The 21,564-nt window shown below is 50.7% G+C and overlaps 2 protein-coding genes across 2 annotated transcripts; both read right to left on the reverse strand.

The window, feature by feature from the left end:
• Positions 1-1,078: 1,078 nt before the first annotated feature.
• Positions 1,079-15,955, reverse strand: POLDIP2 (DNA polymerase delta interacting protein 2). The gene is made up of 11 exons (XM_058163912.1): positions 15,692-15,955; positions 14,173-14,254; positions 10,487-10,584; positions 9,430-9,526; positions 7,421-7,496; positions 6,247-6,354; positions 4,957-5,093; positions 3,139-3,165; positions 2,882-3,007; positions 2,620-2,699; positions 1,079-2,008 (listed from the first exon to the last, which is right to left on the reverse strand). Exons 1-11 carry the CDS (start codon positions 15,865-15,867, stop codon positions 1,894-1,896), a joined length of 1,122 nt encoding a protein of 373 aa, XP_058019895.1. The 5' UTR covers positions 15,868-15,955; the 3' UTR covers positions 1,079-1,893.
• Positions 15,956-16,038: 83 nt separating this feature from the next.
• On the reverse strand, positions 16,039-20,237 carry LOC131188508 (uncharacterized). Its single transcript, XM_058163822.1, has 3 exons — positions 20,178-20,237; positions 17,821-19,374; positions 16,039-16,047 (listed from the first exon to the last, which is right to left on the reverse strand). Exons 2-3 carry the CDS (start codon positions 18,895-18,897, stop codon positions 16,039-16,041), a joined length of 1,086 nt encoding a protein of 361 aa, XP_058019805.1. The 5' UTR covers positions 18,898-19,374; positions 20,178-20,237.
• Between the last annotated feature and the right edge of the window lie 1,327 nt (positions 20,238-21,564).

The raw sequence follows: 21,564 nt of genomic DNA on the forward strand, positions 1-21,564 counted from the left end.
TCGATTTACGACCAAGATTTCTGTTGCTAAATGAAACATTTGTTAAGTTTTGCCTCATTTCATTTTACAACTTTTCTTGAGTCAGTATATGAATCACTGCACTTAGTCAGACAGTTGTGAAGTTAATCTGGCTTCCCCCTGGACTTTGATCATCACACCCAGACAGAGCTGCCATAAATACAAGTCAGTTGTCAAGCACCTGAATTTTGATCACGTGGCCATGGGAATGCCGCAACGGTCATAAATGTGAAAATCAGTCATATGTCACTATTTTCAGTGCCGCTGTAACTTTGAACAGCCACTAAATGTACTGCTGTATGTTGAGGGGGTCCCTGCAAGCCCACCCCTCCTTCCCCATGGGACAGTTGTGGGGATAAAGCCACAGAGCTGTTGTGGATGGTGAGAAGATGGGCAGTGCAGATATTAAATAAATAAAAATCAGGAAGTGAAAGCCCCACGCTTGCCGTCTTGAGCTCCCCTGAGGGAAGGTAGCACCGATGCTAGGATTCTGTGCTGGCACAGGGGCCGAGAATGGCTACAACTCGGAAAAGGGACTGCTGGTGGGGAAGTCTTCAGCCTCACTAAGCCTCTGAGGATACAAAGAGTTCGCCTACTTCAGGTATCGACAGAAGAGAATGTAGTTCGAGGGTTAACTGTCCTTGGTACTCTCTGGGCTTGCTGGTTTTCTTGCAAAAGGTTCTACCGCCTGGCCTGCCAGTGTTGGTGGGTTCCTGCTGGTGCTTCCCTAATTAGATTGTTTACAGTTAAATTGCCCACAAGCCACCAATTCACTCTCTTAACCCTGATGTTGTTACCTAGTGAGGTAGTGAAACGCCTGCAAGAAAACCATCGAGCTCAGAGAGCACTAAGGACCCCACAGTCCTCTCCACAAACCACACTCCTTTCTGGCCCTGATCAGGTTACCTAGTCAGGTCACAAAATGCTTGCAAGGAAACCACCAAGCTCAGAGCGCACACAGGAGACACAACGCTTTGGGTATCTTTTGAACCCAGCACTTCCTCCCACGCACGTCAGAGACATATCGCCCCTTTTCAAAAAAACAAAGGAAGCCAAACAATTCAGAAGTCCTCATTTTATTACAAGCGCAGAGGTCCTCTCCGTGGCACGCTGGAGGATTCCTAGAAGCTGGGATGGCTGAGAAACGGGCCTCATAGCTGTGCGCCCTGTGGCAGCAAAGACTCCGTGCGTCTGCCTCCCAATTTGGCACCAGGAACCCCGTTCAGGCAGGTGTGCCCACCCCAGGTGGCTGGAGGGAATGTCTGGCCTTCCAGTTGCTCCACAAAGGTCAGTCTCCTGCTTGTGCAGCCAGAAGCACTTTATTTCGCCCTAGGCAGCTGCCCCCAGAGTCACAATTCAAAACAACTGAAGAGGAGGGAGAGAGACTCTGAAAACAAGGCCAGGGAGGGCTAACAAGTCGGGTGCAAAGGGGGGGAGGGGCAGTGGGGCATGATGCCATTCAAGCCCCAGACGGACCTGGGCTTGAGGTTCTGCTGTGCCCCCCCCCCCCCAGGAGGGACCGATGGATAGACGGGTGACAAGGAAGATGGAGCCGTAACAGGGAGGGCCGTTTATTTAATGAAGAAAGACACCACCTCACATCTGGAAGAGTCCACAGGCCTTCCGAGCTTTGCGGCTTCCATCCAGGGCAGCTTCGTTCGAGGTGCCCCTAGTTGGGAGGCCGGGGGCGAGAGGGCAGAGACGGCCAAAGCCCACCCCTCTCAAGGTCCAATTGTCCAAGATGGAGTCGGGGGAGGGGAGGGACACTCTTACAAACCTAGGACTAGCGTCAGCCCTTGAGGGGTGGGGGTCCTGGGAGGAAAACTGTCCAGAGGGGCAAAAGTGGGGAGGGGGGGCTGGCTTCCTATGGCTGCTCTACCAGTGGAGGCCAGAAGGGGGCGTCTTCTCGTCCTTATTGCTTTCCAGGGAGAAGGGGGGGATCCGGACATCGAAATGGGAGCCGTCAGGCCGCTCAAAACGGAAGGTGCCCCTGGGAGGGAGGGAGGGAAGGAAAGTGAGGCCCCTAGGAGATGTACGTACAACGCTTCTGTTGCTAAGCGAGACGGTGGTTAAATGAGTTTGGTCCCCTTTTACGACCTTTCTTGCCATGGTGGTTAAGTGAATCGGGCTTCCCACATTGACTTTGCTTGCCAGAAGGTCACAAAAGGGAATCCAAGACCCCAGGACAACCGTCATAAATATGAGTCAGTTGCCAAGCGCAACAGTCGTAAGTGTGAAAAACTGTCGCAAGTCACTTTTTTTTCAATTCCACTGTAACTTTGGTCATTAAACAAACGGTTGCAAGTCGAGGACTCCCTGTCCTCGGCCACTAAGAAAACGATGCAATGCTTTATAAGGGGAACAAGTGGAAGGAGAGGCTACTGTCAGCCGTCCTCAGGGGCCACATTCCTAGAAGGGCCCCTTCCGTGTGGCACGGGCTCTAATGCCCTGTTCCCACCAGAGAAGCTCAGCCTCCCCCACCCCCAAGCGCATCCCGTCCCTCCCTCTGACACAGGAGGTGGCCGAGCACCAGTCAGACTCCCGGTCAGACTCCCCAGGGCAGAGATGGCCTCTCCTCCCCAGCCAGTCCCCAAGACTCACCACATGTGCCCGCTGGACGCCTGCAAGGAGACGTGGCTGCTGTACTGGAAGGCCGGCTGCTCTTTAGACAAGACAGGTTCCTGCAGGGAGAAAAAGCTGTCACGGCCTTGCTGTGGCCGAGGGTGGGTGGGGGCTTCCCGGATGCCAAGAAGGCTGAGCTGACCTCGGCCACGCAGATTTCTCTGCTTTGAGCCTTTAGAAGAGGAGGGTCCACAAAGGGAGACGAGCCTCTGCTGTGACACGATCCCCTCCCCTTACTCACCCGACCCACAACACCCCGGCCACGGACGGTCTCCAGGGTGCCAGACAAGCTGAATATCCTCCAGTGTCGTTCCCGGAGCTGCACAACTTCATTGTTGAGGTTTTCCAGGCGGATGCAGTAGCGCCACTGGATGGGAGGCGGACAAAACGGGCCCCAAATCAGAGGGTCCCCTCACCCTTCCGAGGGCAGAGCAAGGCTTCTCCGCCCCCTCGCCCCACCCCACCCACCAAGGCAGCCGTAAGAAGAGGGAGGCTCACCCAGTAGACGTGAGAATTCTGCGCTTCCTGTGGAGAGAAGAGAGGCTTCATGCCAGCTCGGCCCCCATCCCCCCCCCCGCCCCAATCTCACCCAGATGGCAGCTCTGCTGCCCCTTGCAATCTTCGGTCCCTGTGTCAAAACTTGAAAGGGCTGACAGGAGGCCAAACAGGTAGGGACAGAACCAGCCACAGCGGGCTATTCTTGGTCAGTCGGTCTGTCTACCCACCCACCCACTTAGATGGCCCAGACACTGGTATTTGAACATAGATTTTTTAAACATTTGTTATTTTGTATTTTTAATTGAGATGAAATGTTAATATATATCATAAATTCATGCATGTCATGCCATACTCTAAGTAATATTTATTTATACTTTACTTAATCAATTTACATCAGAGTTCCCCAACCTTTCCGGGTTGGCAGCCCTGGCAGCAGAGGGAAAGAGGGGATGATTCTGTGGGAGGGACAAGCACACGTGTCAACCCTGAAGCTGACCTGACTGAAGCCATTTTGACCCCTTCACTGGAGCTGGGGGATAGGGAGGGGGAAATTGAGAGAGGGGAATCTGTAGCCAAAACAACCTATTTTCTCTTGGGAACCAAGGACATTCTCACACCTGGTCGAAGGAAGGCGGAGTGATGCCATCCGGCTGCCAGCCTGCATCGTGATTGAACCATGTGACTGCTTGTTTTAAGAAAGTGGGGAAACTTACTTTTAATTTCAGTCGGTTTTCAACAGATATGTGCCAATATGATAATTCCAATAAAAGTATTCTTTGAGGAATCTACCTGCCTTGGAGTCTTGCTTGCTATGGATTTATTACTGACAACACTGTGCATGTCTACACACACACATGAACACCCACAATGTTTATGGCAACGCTCACGCGACTGGGGCCACGACTACTTATGACGATGCTTGTGTGAGCGGGGCTGTCTGTGCACCAGCCGGCTCCTCATGAGGCCCAGCAACAATTACGGCAACCTGTGATTTACATGACTGTCCATCTCACATATTGTGACCGTAAGCAACGTTTTGTGCCTCTGAGTCAAATTACACTTCTGGCTACTGCAAAATTTTTCAGAATGTTTCTTCCGGGGGAGGGGAAGGAGGGAGGGAGGGAAGGAGGGAGGGGCCAAGTTGCTCAACCGTTTTAAGCAGGAGTTGGTGGCCGAAAACTGGCCTGGCCCTCAAGGGCTCTCAGGCAGGACAGTTCTTACGCTTGGAGTGTTTTCATTTGTAGCTGCCTGTGGATCTGTTAAGACTTGGGTACTATGGAATATTTACTTCTTTCTCTATTTTTAACTTACTTACTTTCTTTTTCTTCTTTACATTCTAGTGTATTTTTTGTTTACAGCTAGTCCTTGACTTATGACCACAATTGAACCCAAAATTTCCATTGCTCAGCGAGAAAGCTGTTTCAGTGAATTTTGCTCCATTTTATGATCTTTCTTGCCACAGTTGTTAAGTGAACCACTGCAGTTGTTAAGTTAATAACACAGTTGTTAAGTGACTCTGGCTCCCTCATTGACTTTGCGGGTCAGAAGATCGCAAAAGGGGATCACATCGCACCACACACACGCGGGACCCAACCTATTGATCACGTGACGGTGGGGATGCAGCTACAGTTGTGTGAGAAACGGTCCTAAGTCCCTTTTCTCAGTGCCCCTTTAACTTTGAACGGCCACTAAACGAATGACCATAAGTCGAGAACTGCCTGTGCTGCGCTCTGCCCCTTTGCGTTGTCTTCCATTGCTGCCCCCTTCCAATGCAGGCAGATGCCAGGCCTCGGAGGGCGCAGAGACCGGCCCACCTACCCGCATGCCCATGTAGAAGGGGATGACGGTCACCCGGATGTTCTCCGTGGTCTCCCGGTGCACGTCGGAGAGCTCCAGCCACGGGTGGTTCTTCTCCTGCCAGGCGCAGAGCGTGTCCCTCGCCACGAACGGGGGAGCTGAACGAAAGAGGGAACCGTCAGGAGAGAGAGGGGTTGCCCAGCGAAGCCCCAACCGCAGGCTGGCCGGTTATTAGGCAGTCAGAAGCTGGGCCGGTTGTTATCACCTGACCATGCCCAATTTTGGGGCCTTTTTTTGGACAATGGTCACTAAGCAAACCCATTGTTCACTATGGGAGGCTGTTGGTCAGATTCTAGACGTAAAAATGCCACTTTCCAGAAACAATGTCATAAACCGCCTTGAGTCGCCATGAGTGAATAGGCGGCAATATAAATCAAATAATAAATAATAAAATAAACCAGAGTCATCAGAATGCAGGACGCTGCAAGCAACTATAAACGTGGGCCGGGTGACGAGCACCCAAAACCACAATAATGTGACTGTGGCTCAAGGGAGGCCCGTGGCAATCGGAGCTCTGAATCCAGGCTACAAGAATGTTTTGTGGGGTCCATCATCACTCTGACCTGCCGTAAGTCAAAGACCACCTGAAAGTAAAATCCCCTTCAGGGTAAAATCAGGGGGAGCACTCTGGGGCTTGCTCCCTGTTGAGCTGAGGGGGGACCACCCCAACAGCATCACTGCCACAACACAGGGGACCCACAACCACTTTTGGCCGGTTGGGGGAAGCGCTGAGCCCTTGATCTGGCCGGCCACAGGCTAAAAATGCTTCAGAGGAGGTCTCTGAACTGGTTACAGGAGGTCCTCCACTTATGACCGTTTTCCACATTTAGGGCTGTTGCAGCCATCCCCGTGGCGATGTGATCAAAATCCAGGCGCTCGGCCACTGGCCTGCATGTGTGACAGTTACCGTGTCCCAGGGTCACGTGATCGCCATTCCCAGCCAACAAGCGGAGTCAACGGGGGAAAGGCAGACTGCTTAACAACGGGTCACTTAACAGTGGCTGTGGTTCCCTTAGCAACCATGGCAAAAAGGTCATGCAACTCACTCAGCAACTGCCTCGCTTGGCAATGGAAATGTTGGGGCTCAGTCAGGATCGTAAGTCGAGGACTCCCTGTATTGTGGGGAGGCTGAGAGATCCCTTAGAATCCCGGTGGATTCCCAGAAGAGACCCCCCCCTCACCCTGAAGCTCCCTTCAAAGGCCAGCCCTGCTCCCGGAGTGGGGGGGGGGGCTGGGCCTGGGGCCAAGTACCTTTTGTCTGATCGTACAGGAGGAACCGTTCAAAGAGCTCGTGCTGGATGGGCACCTGATCCGTGGATGTATATGGCAGGATGTCCTCGTGGCTCACATAGTCCAGTCCTGAAAAGGAAGAGAAATGGGCTGGCTCAGTCACAGAAACCGATTCATTTCACAGACCGGAAAGTTGCTTTATGGCTGTTAAAGCTGCCAAGTAGGAAAGGCCGGCACCAGAGGACCGGGACAGGCGAGGATGTGTTCAGCTCAGCTCCAGGGCCTAATCCTGCCTGATAACACACACCGAAAAGGTGAAGGCTCTAGGAAAAACCCACAAGCCCTTCACGTGAGAAGGATTGCTTCTCTCCGCTTCTCCTCCTTCAAAGGAGGTTTCTTCGCTTTTGAAGAACCTGGTTGCAGAATGTTTTCCAGATTTTACAGTTCTACTCACTAAGTAGGACTGCAAATATTTTCAGGCTGCTCGGGGTTAGCAAACTCTTGCCTCTCTCTCTCTCTCTCTCTCCCAGCCAGCCAAGGGAGGAATTAATGGTCTCAGAAATACAGAGATAAAAGGGGACACCAATCCTGTTCAGGCCAGGCCTCCAAGGTGAAGCAGCTTCTGCTTGAACAAGAGGTCCAGCATCTTCTTCCTGGGTCACCTTGCTTCAACCGAGCTGCTGTTCCTTTCCTATCTTTCATGAGGGGTCCTGGGCGCTCTCTGAGCGTGGAGGCTTCCTTGCAGATGTTTCATGACCTGACTAGGTAACATCATCAGTGCTAGAAGGGAGGAGGGGTTTCTGGAATGGACTGTGCGGTCCTTGGTGCTCTCTGAGCTTGGATGTTTTCTCACAGCTCGGCTGTTACCTAGCTGGGCCTTTTTATGACCCAACTAGGTAACATCATCAGTACCAGTGACGATGTAACATCACCAGGGCTAGCACCACGAACACTGATGATATTACCTAGTTGGGTCATGAAACAGTGCAAGAAAGGCACCAAGACCAGAGAGCACCCAGGAGCCCTCATTTCAACCCTGATCTGTTCCCATCTTTCAATCAGCAGCTGCCTTCCTGCATTCTGATGTCCATTATTTCACAGCCTGCCCCCCCCCCCGGAACCGCTCTCCCCCGCAGCCCCCTCCTTTCAAGGCTGCCAAAGACATGCCCACTTTCCCGCCCTCCCTTTGGCTTACCTGGGATTGCATAGAGGGCTCGGCTGTCGTCGTGGTTGGCCAAGAATGTCACAGCTTCTGTTTGGGATCTCTGAGACTGAAGGAAAAACAGAAAGGCCGAGACCTGAAGCTGCAGTCCAAGGCAGGCAGAGCCAGCGGGACTCGGATCTGAGGAAGCCTTCCAGAAAAACCCAACTGACACTGCGTGAGACTGATGCATGGGATAGTCCGGCCAGGTTCCAACCGGGTGGCCATCACACTGCACTTTTAAGAGCCGGGCTACCTGCACGGCTAAGAGCAGTGGTGGTGCAGTGGTTAGAGTGCAGTCCTGCAGGCTGCTTCTGCTGACTGCTGGCTACCTGCAATTTGGCAGTTCGAATCTCACCAGGCTCATGGTTGACTCAGCCTTCCGTCCTTCTGTGATGGGTAAAATGAGGACCCGGATTGTTGGGGGCCAGAGGCTGACTCTGTAAACTGCTTAGAGGGGGCTATAAAAGCACTGTGAAGCGGTAGATAAGTCTTAAGTGCTATTGCTATCCACCTGTTGTTGGGACTCTCAAGTACAGTGCTACAGTCCCCATGCCCAATGCGCCCCCGCCCCCACGATACAGGGGTGGACCTGCCATGGTACTAGCAGTGGTGGCCTCTCACATTGGGGGGAAATGTTGGGTAGAGGCTTTCTTAAGGCCCACTGCATGGGGGGGAGGGGGGGAGATGGACAGCTGCTTGCAGAATGTTTTAACCCTGAGAAAGTTCGTTGTCTGTCCACTTCCATTGCTGAGCTCTTAAAGTCTCTGTCGGCATTTTAGAATTTCTGCTTTTCTCTAATCTCAGCACCTCAAAGCCTTTATCTACTCCTATTTGCAAACTTGTTCGTTTCCATTCCCATTCCAAAGACTCCCCCATTGCCAAAAGCTTGCCTGCCCAGTGCCTAGAAAATTGGCTGACTGGGGAATTCTGGGAGTTTTGAAGTCTTAAAGTGGCCAAGTTTGGAGATCCTTGGCCCAGAAGGTCACCACACTGGTGATCCAGATGTATGAAATGCCTCCCAAAGAGATGAATTTAATTGACTCATCTTAGGGTACTTATAAAAAATAATGGAAATCCATATTTGCCCCAAAGCATTTGTTAGTTGAAGTAACTTTGATTTTAGTAATTTAAATTTAAATTGCCCTGTTTTATGTCTGTAATTTATAGCTTGCTATCTCAATTGCTGTGATCCCTCTTGAATATTGTGCAGACAATAAGGCAGGATCTAAATTTAAAAATAAGTACATTTAAGCTTTCTGAGAATGGCAAGAGATAAGGCAGGAGATGTTGCTGACCTGCATTTCATTAGTAAGATCCTGACCACTGGGTTCCAATGTATCGCTCATGGGTGGATGACCAAGAACACCAGAAGGTGGGATTCATCCACTCCAAGGCAAGGGAGAAGGGAGGGACTAGACGGCTCACCTTTCTACATCATCAGACCAGGATGACTTTCCCACAACTCTCTGCAGCTCAGAGTGTCAGACTAGCTAAAAAACAGTGGCATTGATTTATTTTATGTATGGAATTGATTTACCACCCATCTCGCATCCAATGACTCTGAGCTGCTTACAATACAAAAAACACTGAGAAACATTAAAATCATCCATAGTAAAAAACACAGCAATAAAAATATTAACAGGTAAAATCATAAAATCAGGAACATGACATGGCAAAAAGTGAGGCAGACAAATGGAGCGGGAGGGGGGGTGTCAAATTTTCCTTTTAGTCACCAACGTCCACTATGAAGCTTCCCCATCGGGCAGAGCCAGATCATAAGGCAGGAGGGAGGGAGATGTTCCAGGGGGCAGAAAAGGCACCACCAGCCAGAATTCCTTGACTGACAGGATCCGCAGTATGCCCCCTCTGCCAGTGCAGGTGGGAGAGGCTGATCCCATCAGGGCAAGACGGTCCTTCAGGTAGCCTGGACCATGCCAGGCAGGGCTCCCACTTTTATCCATGCCACCATGGGAGGGAGGGAGGGAACTGGAAGTACTTACTATGTGTGGGCAGTCGCGAGCATCAATCAGGACCTGATAGTAAGTGTGTGTCTTGCCTTTCACTTCTTTGGATCCGTGTCCAGCAGCAGAATCACTCCTGAAACAAGATGGGCTGGGCTGAAAAAGCCGCTTTCTTAGCAGACTGACAGCAACGACAGGCGGTCCTCGACTTATGACCACAATTGAGCCCAACATTTCCATTGCCAAGCAAGATAATTGTTAAGTGAATTTGTCCCTTTCTTGTTAAGTGAATCACTATAGTTGTTAAGTTAGTAACGGGGTTGCTAAACAAATCTGGCTTTCCCCCATTGACTCTGCTTGTCAGAAGGAGGCAAAAGGGGATCACGTGACCCCGGGAGACGGCAACCGTCTTAAGTACATGCCAGTTGCCAAGCTATGGGGATGCTGGAAAGGTTGTCACTGAAAAATGGTCATAAGTCACTTTTTTCAGTGCTGCTGTAACTTCGAACGGTCACTAAATGAATGGTTGTAAATGGAGGACTACCTGTGTATTTCACCTACAACCAGCCATGCCTTGCATTGAGCCAGACGCCCCAATCACAGAGCGGCCCAAAGCCTTAAGGAAGCAGATGTTTCTCACCCTCAGCTCTTTTATTCCTTCTGTGTCCAGTCACACTTGGCCAATAAAGAATTCCATTCCATTCCATTCCACTCTACTCTATTCTTTTCATATTCTATTCTAAATTCTGTAGTCTGAATTCACCCAAACGGATCCGAACCCAGCACTGCCTGATGTCCTGCACGAAACCCCCACTGCTTCTGCCCTATGCAAATTTAGTGTGCAAGTCCCTGTAGGAATAGACACAGAGTTTACAAAACTTAACAAAGACAAATTGTATCACAGAAAGACAAGACTCGATATGAGATCAAATATTTGTTTCCCAATCCCTTATTTTCATCTCGGCAGCCTCCCTTCCTCCCTCCCTCCCTCCCTGTCCTGGAAGCCTTTGCTGCCTGTCACAGTAAGGGACGTGGAGGCTTCTCAGTATCCCCTGGTCCTCTGCTCTCTCAGTCCTGAGCGACTGCCCACACTTACTTTTCAGGCACAGGAGAAGCGACATCTCGGTCGTACAACCTGGCTTGCCACGGAAAGAGGACAATTCCCCGGTATCCGAATATACTGTGGAGGAACAACTGCAAGAGAAGGTGGGAGAAAGGTGTCAAGGTAAGCAAGGTGGATGTCAGAGAGGTGGAGTGCACGTATATCGAAGCAGAAAGGAAAGAAAAGACCTCCCTGGAGCAGATGTGGGAAGAGGAGGCCTCCAGGTTTGATGGAGCTCACTGTTACTTGCAGGGTCTCTAAGGGGGGTGGAGGTGGGGGCACAGAAAGGTCTAGGACTCCATTCCTGTCAGCTGAAATTTCACACAATCCTCAGAATCCCAGCTTGTGAGCAGACACTCGTAATCCAAAGCAGCCTAAGGAAGTTAATACCCTTAAACCCTTTCACTTGCCAAATCTATTCTAATTGCTTTAAGCAGTCCAGGTCTTTAAACCCCACAGTGGTATTCTCACTTCCTGGTTGGTCTACTCACCCTAGACTACCAAGCAAGGAATGGTTTACCAAACATTTATATTTATTTATATCCACGTTTATTACTTTATAAATAACTCAAGGTGGCAAACATACCCAATGCCTTTTCCCCATAACAACAGCCCTGTGAGGTGGGTTGGGCCAAGAGGGAGGGACAGGCCCAAAGTCATCCAGCCAGCTTTCACACCTAAGGCAGGACTAGAACTCACCATTCCTGATTTATAAGTCAGCATTTTAACCACTAGATCTGGAGTATCAAACTCGCAGTGTCGCACTGTCTTCATGTGACGTATCGTGACTTTTTCCCCCTTCGCTAAACCGGGGGTAAGCGTGGCCAGCGCATGAACCATCTGGCCCGCAAGTTTGATGCCCCTGCAGTAGATCAAACTGGCCCTCAACATGTTATACAAGCTGTCAGGAGGTGACTCTTCTTTACGGCACCAACCGGGAAATGAACAAATGTGAGGATGAAGGTTCGTTCTCCAAGCTCCTGGAGTTGGATCATCCCCTAAACTCTGCTGAAGATGTTACCTAGCCTGGTAACAAAACGTTCAGAAACCAGTCCACAAGCTCAGAGAATGAACCTTCACCCCCATCCCACAACCGAGCTACAGGTATTCTCCACCATTGCAATGAACAAATGCATTAAGAAAAGTACTGCAGCAGCTTCTACTTGGACCCAGTTCAGAAATCCTAGAGACCAAGAACATTCTAAAATATCATAGTTAATCTAATGTCTTTGGTGCTACCAGACAGAAACAATAAGTATGCAGAGGGAAGTATGCAGTGGAGTACCCCAAGGCTCTGTTTTAGGCCCAGTACTCTTCAACATCTTCATCAATGACTTGGATGAGGGGATAGATGGGGAACTCATCAAATTTGCAGATGACACCAAGCTGGCAGGAATAGCCAACACTCCAGAAGATAGGCTCAAGTTACAGAAGGATCTTGACAGACTTAAACATTGGGCGCTATCTAACAAAATGAAATTCAACAGTGAAAAAAGTAAGGTTCTACAATTAGGGCAAAAAAACAATAATATGCACAGGTACCGTGTATGTGGTACCTTGCTCAATAGTAGTAACTGTGAGAGGGATCTTGGAGTCCTAGTGGATAACCATTTAGATATGAGCCAGCCGTGTGCAGCAGCTGCCAAAAAAGCCAACACAGTTCTGGGCTGCATCAACAGAATGATAGAATCAAATTCACGTGATACCACTTTATAATGCCTTGGTAAAGCCACTCTTAGAATATTGCATTCAGTTTTGGTCGCCACGATATAAAAAAAGATGTTGAGACTCTAGAAAGAGTGCAGAAAAGAGCAACTGGAAACTGGGGACTGGAGGCTAAAACATATGAAGAATGGTTGCAGGAACTGGATATGTCTAGTTTAATGAAAAGAACGACTCAGGGAGACATGATAGCAGTGTTCCAGTATCTCAGGGGTTGCCACAAAGAAGAGGGAGTCAAGCTATTCTCCAAAGCACCTGAGGGTAGAACAAGAAGCAATGGGTGGAAACTAATCAAGGAGAGAAGCAACTTAGAACTAAGGGGAAATTTCCTGACAGTTAGAACAATTGATAAGTGGAACAACTTGCCTGCAGAAGTTGTGGATGCTCCAACACTGGAAATTTTTAAGAAAATATTGGATAACCATTTGTCTGAAGTGGTGTGGGGTTTCCTGCCTGGGCAGGGGTTTGGACTAGACCTCCAAGGTCCCTTCCAACTCTGTTGTTGTTATTATTATTATATAGAAAAGAATATTTCTATATTTCAATAGAAAAGAATATTTGTAGTTATTATTTATTTATTTATTTTATTAGATTTCTAGACCGCCCTTCTCCCGAAGGACTCAGGGCGGTGTACAGCCAAGGTAAAAAGAAACAATGTACAATTAAAAGTAAGTTAAAAAACTTATTATACAATTTGGCCGAAAAATTAAAATATTTAAAAATCTAAAAACCCCAATTTAAAACTTAAATAAAATTTAAATTCAAAATCTAGACAATTTAAGAAAGCCCCGCGCGAACAAACAAATATGTTTTCAGTTCGCGGAGAAAGGTCCGAAGGTCAGGTATTTGGCGTAAACCAGGGGGAAGTTCATTCCAAAGAGTAGGAACCCCCACAGAGAAGGATCTTCCCCTGGGGGCCGCCAGCCGACACTGCCTGAAGGACGGCACCCTGAGAAGTCCCTCTGTGTGTGAGCGTACGGGTCGGTGGGAGGCATGAGGTAACAGCAGGCGGTCCCGTAAGTACCCAGGCCCCAAGCCATGGAGCGCTTTAAAGGTGGTAACCAAAACCTTGAAATGCACCCAAAAGGCAACAGGAAGCCAGTGCAGTCTGCGCAGGAGAGGTGTTACATGGGAGCTACATGGGACTCCCTCTATCACCCGCGCAGCTGCATTCTGGACCAACTGAAGCCTCCGGATGCATCTCAAGGGGAGCCCCATGTAGAGAGCATTGCAATAATCCAGGCGAGAGGTGACAAGAGCATGAGTGACTGTGCATAGGGCATCCCGATCAAGGAAGGGGCGCAACTGGCAAACCAGGCAAACCTGGTGAAAGGCTCTCTTGGAGACTGCCGCCAAATGGTCTTCAAACGACAGCCGTGCAAGATTGAACTGTGGGCTCCTTGGTGCTTTCTGAGTTGGGTGGTTTTCTTGCAGACATTTTACTACCCAACTTTGGAACATCATCAGGGCTAGGAAGGAGATTGATTGTTTGCAGAGAGGGAGGAGGTGGAGAAGGAGAAGGAAGAAGAAGAGGAGGAGGAGGAGCAGGAGGAGGAGGACGATGACTCTGTGGTCCAGGATGTTCTATGAGGTTGGTGGTTTTCTTGCAGACATTTCATGACCCAACTAGGTAACATCATCAGTGCTAGAAGGGAGTGAGGTTTGTGGAGAGGAGGAGGAAGATGACTGTGGGGTCTTTGATGCTCCCTGAGCTTGGTTTTTTTGCAGACATTTCATGACCCAAGTAACATCATCAGTGCTAATAGGATGTGGGGTTTCAGGAGAAAGAAAGGAAGGCAGGCAGGAAGGCGAAAACAGCAATTGGTGCTCTCTGAGCTGGGTGGTTTTCTTCCAGACATTTCATTAACTGACCAGGGAACATCATCCCTGCCTTGAGGGAAGGGCTTGCTCCCCGTTATGGTCGAAGCGAAGCTGTTCCATCCACATGACTGACTCACCTGTCCCGTCTCGTATTTGCCATGCTGCTTTGGCACTTCAAAGACCCCTACTGTCTCCAAGACTTTGCCCTCAGGGCGATTCCTAAAGTGGGCGGAAAGGAAAGAGTGGTGTTAGGCTCTCCTGGCAGGGCTCCAAAAGGATGACCCAAGCAACAGCAGGATCCAAAGTGCCCTTCCAAGCCCAAGTTCCCCCTTCAGCCCCCGCCAGTTAAGCTCCATCTGGCCATGGGAACGCCAGGAGGTCACGATGAAAGGAGCAATAAGGAGCACAACCAGATGTTAATGTTTAACCACAAAGCGCATTGACCACAAGTTTAGAAGACGGTCAGAGAGCGGCCCTGCTGAACCCTGAGAGGAACTTAGAGCAGAGCTCTCCAACCCTGGCAATTTTAAGACTTGTGAACTTCAACTCCCAGAGTATCTCAGCCAGCTTTGAATTGAAGTCCACAAGTCTTAAAGTTGCCAAGGTTGGAAAACCCTGACTTAGAGGGTCATCCACAGCTGTTGAAGATCAGGAGAGAAAGCAGGAATCAGCAACATGGCCCTTGCAACTCATACTGTGTGGCCAGCTTGCCTGCCACCTTCGCATTAACCAGGTTTAGAAAACTTGAACTGGGTTTCAATGCTCCCAGCCGTCTTCAGGGGAGCTTCGGGGGGGGGGGGACACACATGGGACGGGACTAGCCCAAGGTCACCTGGCTGGCTGATCCCCTTTCTCCCGGTTTCTAGCTGGTGCCTTAATCTCCAGCCCTACCTGGCTCTGCATAGACAGGTAGTCCTCCACTTACCACAGTTTGCTTAGTGACCGTTCAAAGTTATAATGGCACGACTTAGGGTCGCTTTTCACACACTTCACCATTGCAGCATCCCCGTGGTCACATGAACAGAATTCGGACATTCCGCTGACTCGTATTTATGACGGTCGCTGTGTCCCTGGGTCACGCGATTCCCTTTTGCGACCTTCCAACAAAGTCAGTGGGGAAGCCAGATTCACTTAACAGCTGTGGTGAGGAAGGTCGTACAATTCCCTTGAGCACTGTCTTACTTAGCGGCAAAAAATCTGGGCTCAATTGTAATTGTAAATTGAGGACTATCTGGTACACATTTACTCATAACTCGGGGGGGGGTTTTCTACAGAGAGATGCTGGAAAGACCCCCCCACTCCTCTGCCCCCCCTGACATCGCAGCCAGCGAGGGAGGAGGGAGAGGAGGGGGGGCGACCCAGGCGATGCTGCCCACAATAGACAGCCCACCGACTCGGGTCATGCAGGGGGCCAGGCGTGGTGGGGGCTGCGAGGCGGGCAACCCAAAGGGACTCGCCGTCCTCGGGCGCCCCCGGGCCCATCCTGCAGCCGCCGCTCGGAAGAGCCCGGGCTGCCGCCGGGGACGGAGGGGCTCGGCTAGATGACCTCTAGGACCCCTCCGGGAAAGCCCCGGCGGCCCGCAGGCGGAACGCGCCCCGGGGCCTTTGGGGGAGGCTTTTAGGTCGAGCGGCGTCCCCGTCCCGCCCGCGACCCACCGGGAGGAGAGGCAGCGCCGCGGGGGCAGCAGCTCCGGCCTCGCCCCGAGAGCCGCCCAAGCCGGGACCCGCAGCCCCCAGCGCAGGCAGGAGGAGGAGGAGGAGGAGGAAGAGGCCCGCGCCCGGCCCAGCGCCGCCCAGCACCGGCTCCTCGCCGCCGCCGCCGCCGCCGCCATTCCGCGGCCCAAGCGAAGAGGCGTCTCTCAGGGCCCGCCGCAGCCCACAATGCCCCGCGCGGCCCTTCCGCGCATCGGTTTGGCCCCTCGCGCGCCCCGTGGGAGGACTGGGAGAAAAAAAGGGTAGAGGAGCGCGCTTGGCGACGGAGAGGCAGCTTCCGGGTCCGCAGCTCAAGAAAGCTCACGATCCCCACATAGGGGGCCGCGCTCGTCTTTCGGACCGCCTCCTTTTGCGAGAGCGCTCGGCCCGGCTCCCCCTGCGCCTCATGGCGGCACGTCAAGGAGGAGACCTTTCTCTCCCCCCCCCCCCCGCAGAAGAATTATTTATTTATTATTTATTTATTTTATTTATTCGTATTTGTATACCGCCCTATCTCCCAAAGGACTCAGGGCGGTTCACAGGCAAGTAAAAACATATATGTACAAATTAAGAAAACCATTAAAAAACTTATTCTAAAAGCCAAATTATTAAAAATAGTATAAATATTAAAACCAATTAAAACCCCTATAAATTTAAAAACTAGTCCAGTCCTGCGCAGATGAATAAGTGTGTTTTAAGCTCGCGACGGAAGGTTCGGAAGTCCGGAAGTTGACGGAGTCCTGGGGGGAGTTCGTTCCAGAGGGCGGGAGCCCCCACAGAGAAGGCCCTTCCCCTGGGTGTCGCCAGACGACACTGCCTAGCTGACGGCACCCTGAGGAGACCCTCTCTGTGAGAGGGCACAGGTCGGTGAGAGGTATTCGGTAGCAGTAGACGGTCCCGTAAGTATCCCGGCCCTATGCCATGGAGCGCTTTAAAGGTGGTTACCAAAACCTTGAAGCGCACCCGGAAGGCCACAGGTAGCCAGTGCAGTCTGCGCAGGATAGGTGTCATACGGGAGCCACGAGGGGCTCCCTCTATAACCCGCGCAGCCGCATTCTGAACTAACTGCAGTCTCCGGATGCCCTTCAAGGGGAGCCCCATGTAGAGAGCGTTGCAGTAATCCAGGCGAGACGTCACGAGGGCGTGAGTGACCGTGCATAGGGCATCCCGGTCTAGAAAGGGGCGCAACTGGCGCACCAGGCGAACCTGGTAAAAAGCTCTCCTGGAGACGGCCGTCAAATGATCTTCAAAAGACAGCCGTTCATCCAGGAGGATGCCCAAGTTGCGCACCCTCTCCATCGGGGCCAATGACTCGCCCCCAACAGTCAGCCGAGGACTCAGCTGACTGTACCGGGATGCCGGCATCCACAGCCACTCTGTCTTGGAGGGATTGAGCTTGAGTCTGTTTCTCCCCATCCAGACCCATACGGCCTCCAAACACCAGGACAGCACTTCGATAGCTTCATTGGGGTGGCCCGGTGTGGAAAAGTACAGCTGGGTGTCATCCGCGTACAGCTGGTACCTCACACCGAAGCCACTGATGATCTCACCCAGCGGTTTCATATAGATGTTGAACAAAAGGGGCGAGAGAATCGACCCCTGCGGCACCCCACAAGTGAGGCGCCTCGGAGCCGACCTCTGCCCCCCTGTCAACACCGTCTGCGACCGATCGGAGAGATAGGAGGAGAACCACCGATAAACGGTGCCTCCCACTCCCAATCCCCCCAACCGGCGCAGCAGGATACCATGGTCGATGGTATCGAAAGCCGCTGAGAGGTCTAATAGGACCAGGGCAGAGGAACAACCCCTATCCCTGGCCCTCCAGAGATCATCCACCAACGCGACCAAAGCCGTCTCAGTGCTGTAACCGGGCCGGAAACCGGACTGGAACGGGTCTAGATAGACAGTTTCATCCAGGTGTGAGGGAAACTGATATGCCACCATATTTCTACAACCTTCGCCGCGGGCGGGTTGGAGACCGACGATAATTACCTAAAACAGCCGGGTCCAGGAAGGCTTCTTGAGGAGGGTCTCACCACCGCCTCTTTCAAGGCGGCCGGAAGACTCCTCCACCAAAGAAGCGCCAGAATTGCCTGGAGCCAGCCTCGTGTCACCTCCTGAGTGGCCAGCACCAACCAGGAGGGGCACGGGTCCAGTAAACACGTGGTGGCATTCAACCTACCTAATAACCTGTCCATGTCCTCGGGAGCCACAGGGTCAAACTCATCCCATAAAATGTCACCAAGACCACCCTCAGCCGTCTCACCTGAGTCACCGCAATTTTGGTCCAGACCATCCCGAAGCTGAACGATTTTATCGTATAGATAACCGTTAAACTCCTCAGCACGTCCCTGCAATGGGTCATCCCGCTCCCCCTGGTGAAGGAGGGAACAAGTCACCCGAAACAGGGTGGCTGGGCGGTTATCTGCCGATGCAATGAGGGAGGAGGCGTAGCTACGCCTCGCTTCCCTCAATGCCACTAGGTAAGCCCTATTATAGGACTTCACTAGTGTCCGATCAGCCTCCGCACGGCTAGACCTCCAGGAACTCTCTAGGCGTCTTCTCCGGCGCTTCATCCCCCTCAGCTCCTCGGAGAACCAAGGAGCCGGTTGGGACCTGCGCCGGGTCAGAGGCCGCAAAGGCACGACACGGTCTAAGGCCCCCGCCGCGGCCCATTCCCAGGCCGCAACAAGTTCCTCAACCGTGCCGTGAGCCAGACCCTCAGGAAGTGGCCCAAACTCCGTCCGGAACCTCTCCGGGTCCATCAGGTGCCTGGGACGGAACCAACGTATCGGCTCCGTCTCCCTGCGGTGTTGAATGGCGGTCAGAAAGTCCAGACGAAGGAGAGAGTGATCTGACCATGACAAAGGTTCAATGACTATTTCCTTCAAGTCCAGATCTCTCAACCACTGACCAGAGACAAAGATCAAGTCCAGAGTGCCACCCCCAATGTGAGTACGGCCATCAACTACTTGGGTCAGGTCCAAGGCCGTCATGGAAGCCGTGAACTCCCGAGCTGCTGTCGATGATGAGCCGGAGGATGGCAAGTTAAAGTCCCCCATGACTAAAAGTCTGGGGGTCTCAACTGCCACCCCAGCAAGCACCTCCAGGAGCTCGGGCAGGGCAGCTGTCACGCAGCAAGGAGCCAGGTATGTGATCAGCAAGCCCATCTGACACCTATGACCCCATCTCACAAAGAGGGATTCGCACCCGGCAATCTGAGGTACAGTGGTCTCCCTCGGCTCCAGGCTCTCTCTAATCACAACCGCCACCCCCCCACCCCTACCCTATTTATTTATTTATTTATTAATCGTATTTATATACCGCCCTATCTCCCGAAGGACTCAGGGCGGTTCACAGGCATTTAAAAACATATAAATATAAATACAGAATAAAAACAATTAAGAAACTTATTTGAAAGCCCGTTAATTAAAATATACAAATAGAACCCAATTAAAACCCATGAATTTAAAACCTAGCTCAGTCCTGCACAATTAAATAAATATGTTTTAAGCCCGCGGCGGAAGGTCCGAAGGTCCGGAAGCTGGCGGAGTCCGGGGGGAAGTTCGTTCCAAAGGGTGGGAGCCCCCACAGAGAAGGCCCTTGCCCTGGGCGTCGCCAGACGACATTGCCTTGCTGACGGCACCCTGAGGAAGAAAAGCAATATTATAAGATATGGGATTTATTTTATCAATGGCTAGAAGGAAAGTTATGTTAGTAAAGATTAGAGGAAGATCATTATTAACTGAAATATTACACTGAATGGTTTTAGAACCATGGAATGAATGATGTTATTAGATAAAATATATATTTGTGGACATGTATATGGAATGAGAGAACAAAAGGCTATAGCCATTGGTTAATTAAAAGATCAGACATTAGATAGAAGTAATGTAACATTAGATGATTTAAGGATATTTCTGTTTAATGCACATAAGAGATATGTAGTTACTCCACCGACACACAGTAATTGGATTGAAAAAGTTTTTATGTTGGAGACGACTTCCGGTATCCGGCGGCAACGGACATCTGGAGGTGCCTCTCCTGCCTCCAGTGTCCGAATCCGGCCGCCTCCGAGGCCCTCAGGGGCCAGGTGTTCCGAAAAGGACACCTGCCGCACGGACGGCTCGCCAGGGGTCTCCCAGCCGACATACAGGACTGGGGGGACCGATGCTGGCGCGTCCTAGGCTCGGAGGGGTTCGGAGGCCTCAGGCCGCGGCCATTATTTTGGTCGTCGCCTGGGCCGCTGTGCCCGGTGACACCGGGGCTTTGGATTTATAATTGCAGCAGCCTGGTGGCGAACAGGAACGGAGAAGAATTGAGGAAGGGAGAAGGAAGGAGATATCGGCAAATGTGAGTGGAGTGCTCCGAGTGCGGGGGTTTTCTCCCCTGCGACTGGAAGGAGCACGAATCACTTTGGAGAGAGGAGAACTTAAAATAACAAGATTACCGGTTTTGTGGAGCTCTGGAGAGAAGAGGTGATGGAGAAATTTAGGAGGGAGGGTTTGAGGCCCCTCCTCTGGGGAACAATGGTGGCGTCCAGCTTCGCCTTCACTATGAGAATCTTGATGACATCACTTCCTTCGGCTTCCTGGTTGACTAACTGTACTCTGGACTCGTTGCTCCTGTGAGTGCCCCTGGTGGATCCGGAGGAAATTACAAGGATACTGTGCTTGCCTGAGGATTTTAAAAATTTTTTAAATGGCAAAGGTCAGAGACCAACTGCTGGAGAAATGGAGAGAATTTTGGAAAAGTTATCTAATATGGACAAGAAACTGGATGAAATAAGAGCAGAAATTGTGACTATCCAAAAGGATTTTAAGGATACTCAACAAGTCTCAGCAGAAAACAAGCAGAAAGTGGAAGGTCTGAGGAGAGATGCGGGCAGTGCAGAAAAGAGAGGAGACGACAGGCAATGCTGTGCTTGGACTACAGATGGATAAAATGTCTTATTTCCTTAGGTTTCAAAATTTGGAAGAAGTGGACCAAGAAGACTTGAGAGATGTTGTGACTAAACTGTTGGGAGAATTTCTTGGGAGAGGTGTTGATTTATGAATTGGGATGTGGATCGAGTTTATAGAGTTAATTCAAAATATGCACGCATGCAGTTCCTAGAGAGGTTCATGTCAAATTTGTGAGAAGAGAGACGAGATGAAATTCTTAGAAAACATAGGAGTGGGGCACTGACTTATAGGGGCAGGAGATAGCCATTCTGAGGCAGATTCCCAGACAGGTACGTGAAATGAGAAAGAAATATTACTTTTGTCAAGCAAATTGTACCAGAAGGAGTAGGCTTCAGATGGCTGATGCCAGAGGATTGATGATTTTCCGGGAGGGCATTACGAAAAAATTAGTACAATTATGGAGGCTGCGGCCTACGTGGAGGAACACAAAGCCCTCCTGGAATTAGATGACCCAGGAGTTGAAGAAGGGGAGGTTATAGACCATGGGGAGGAGGCGGCTGGCGCTGTTGCGGCCCTGGAGTTGGGTCAGGCTGAACCCAGAGTTCTGAGATCCAAAACTAGGAAGTGACAATGATATTTGGTATTGTGTTGGTTTTCCTTATTCTCCTTTGTATGATATTCTGATTATTCTTGACCCTTCTTTATTGCGTATGTAAGATTGATAAACTTAGCTACTTCGTATCACCTGCTTGCCATATGGCTGTTGTATGTGTTTAAAATTTTGAGTAAAATTCTTATCTTGTATAAGAAAAATGAAAATTTACCATACCTGATATGTATTTGTATAAACCTTTTTTGACCAATAAAAACTTTTTGGATTAAAAAAAAAAAAAAAAAAAAAAAGTTTTTATGTTTATGTGTTTTGTTTAAATA

Source organism: Ahaetulla prasina, chromosome 1, assembly GCF_028640845.1.
Source record: "Ahaetulla prasina isolate Xishuangbanna chromosome 1, ASM2864084v1, whole genome shotgun sequence".
NCBI classification, from domain to species: Eukaryota; Metazoa; Chordata; class Lepidosauria; order Squamata; family Colubridae; genus Ahaetulla; species Ahaetulla prasina.

Coding starts and splice junctions, on each gene's coding strand:
- POLDIP2 (XM_058163912.1), bottom strand. CDS start 15,867: ATGGCGGCGGCGGCGGCGGCGGCGAGGAGCCGGTGCTGGGCGGCGCTG. Junction 9,527..10,486: donor GCTTCTCCTGTGCCTGAAAA/GTAAGTGTGGGC, acceptor ATCTTGTTTCAG/GAGTGATTCTGCTGCTGGAC. Junction 3,166..4,956: donor CCTTCTACATGGGCATGCGG/GTAGGTGGGCCG, acceptor TTCTCTCCACAG/GAAGCGCAGAATTCTCACGT.
- LOC131188508 (XM_058163822.1), bottom strand. CDS start 18,897: ATGGGCTTGCTGATCACATACCTGGCTCCTTGCTGCGTGACAGCTGCC.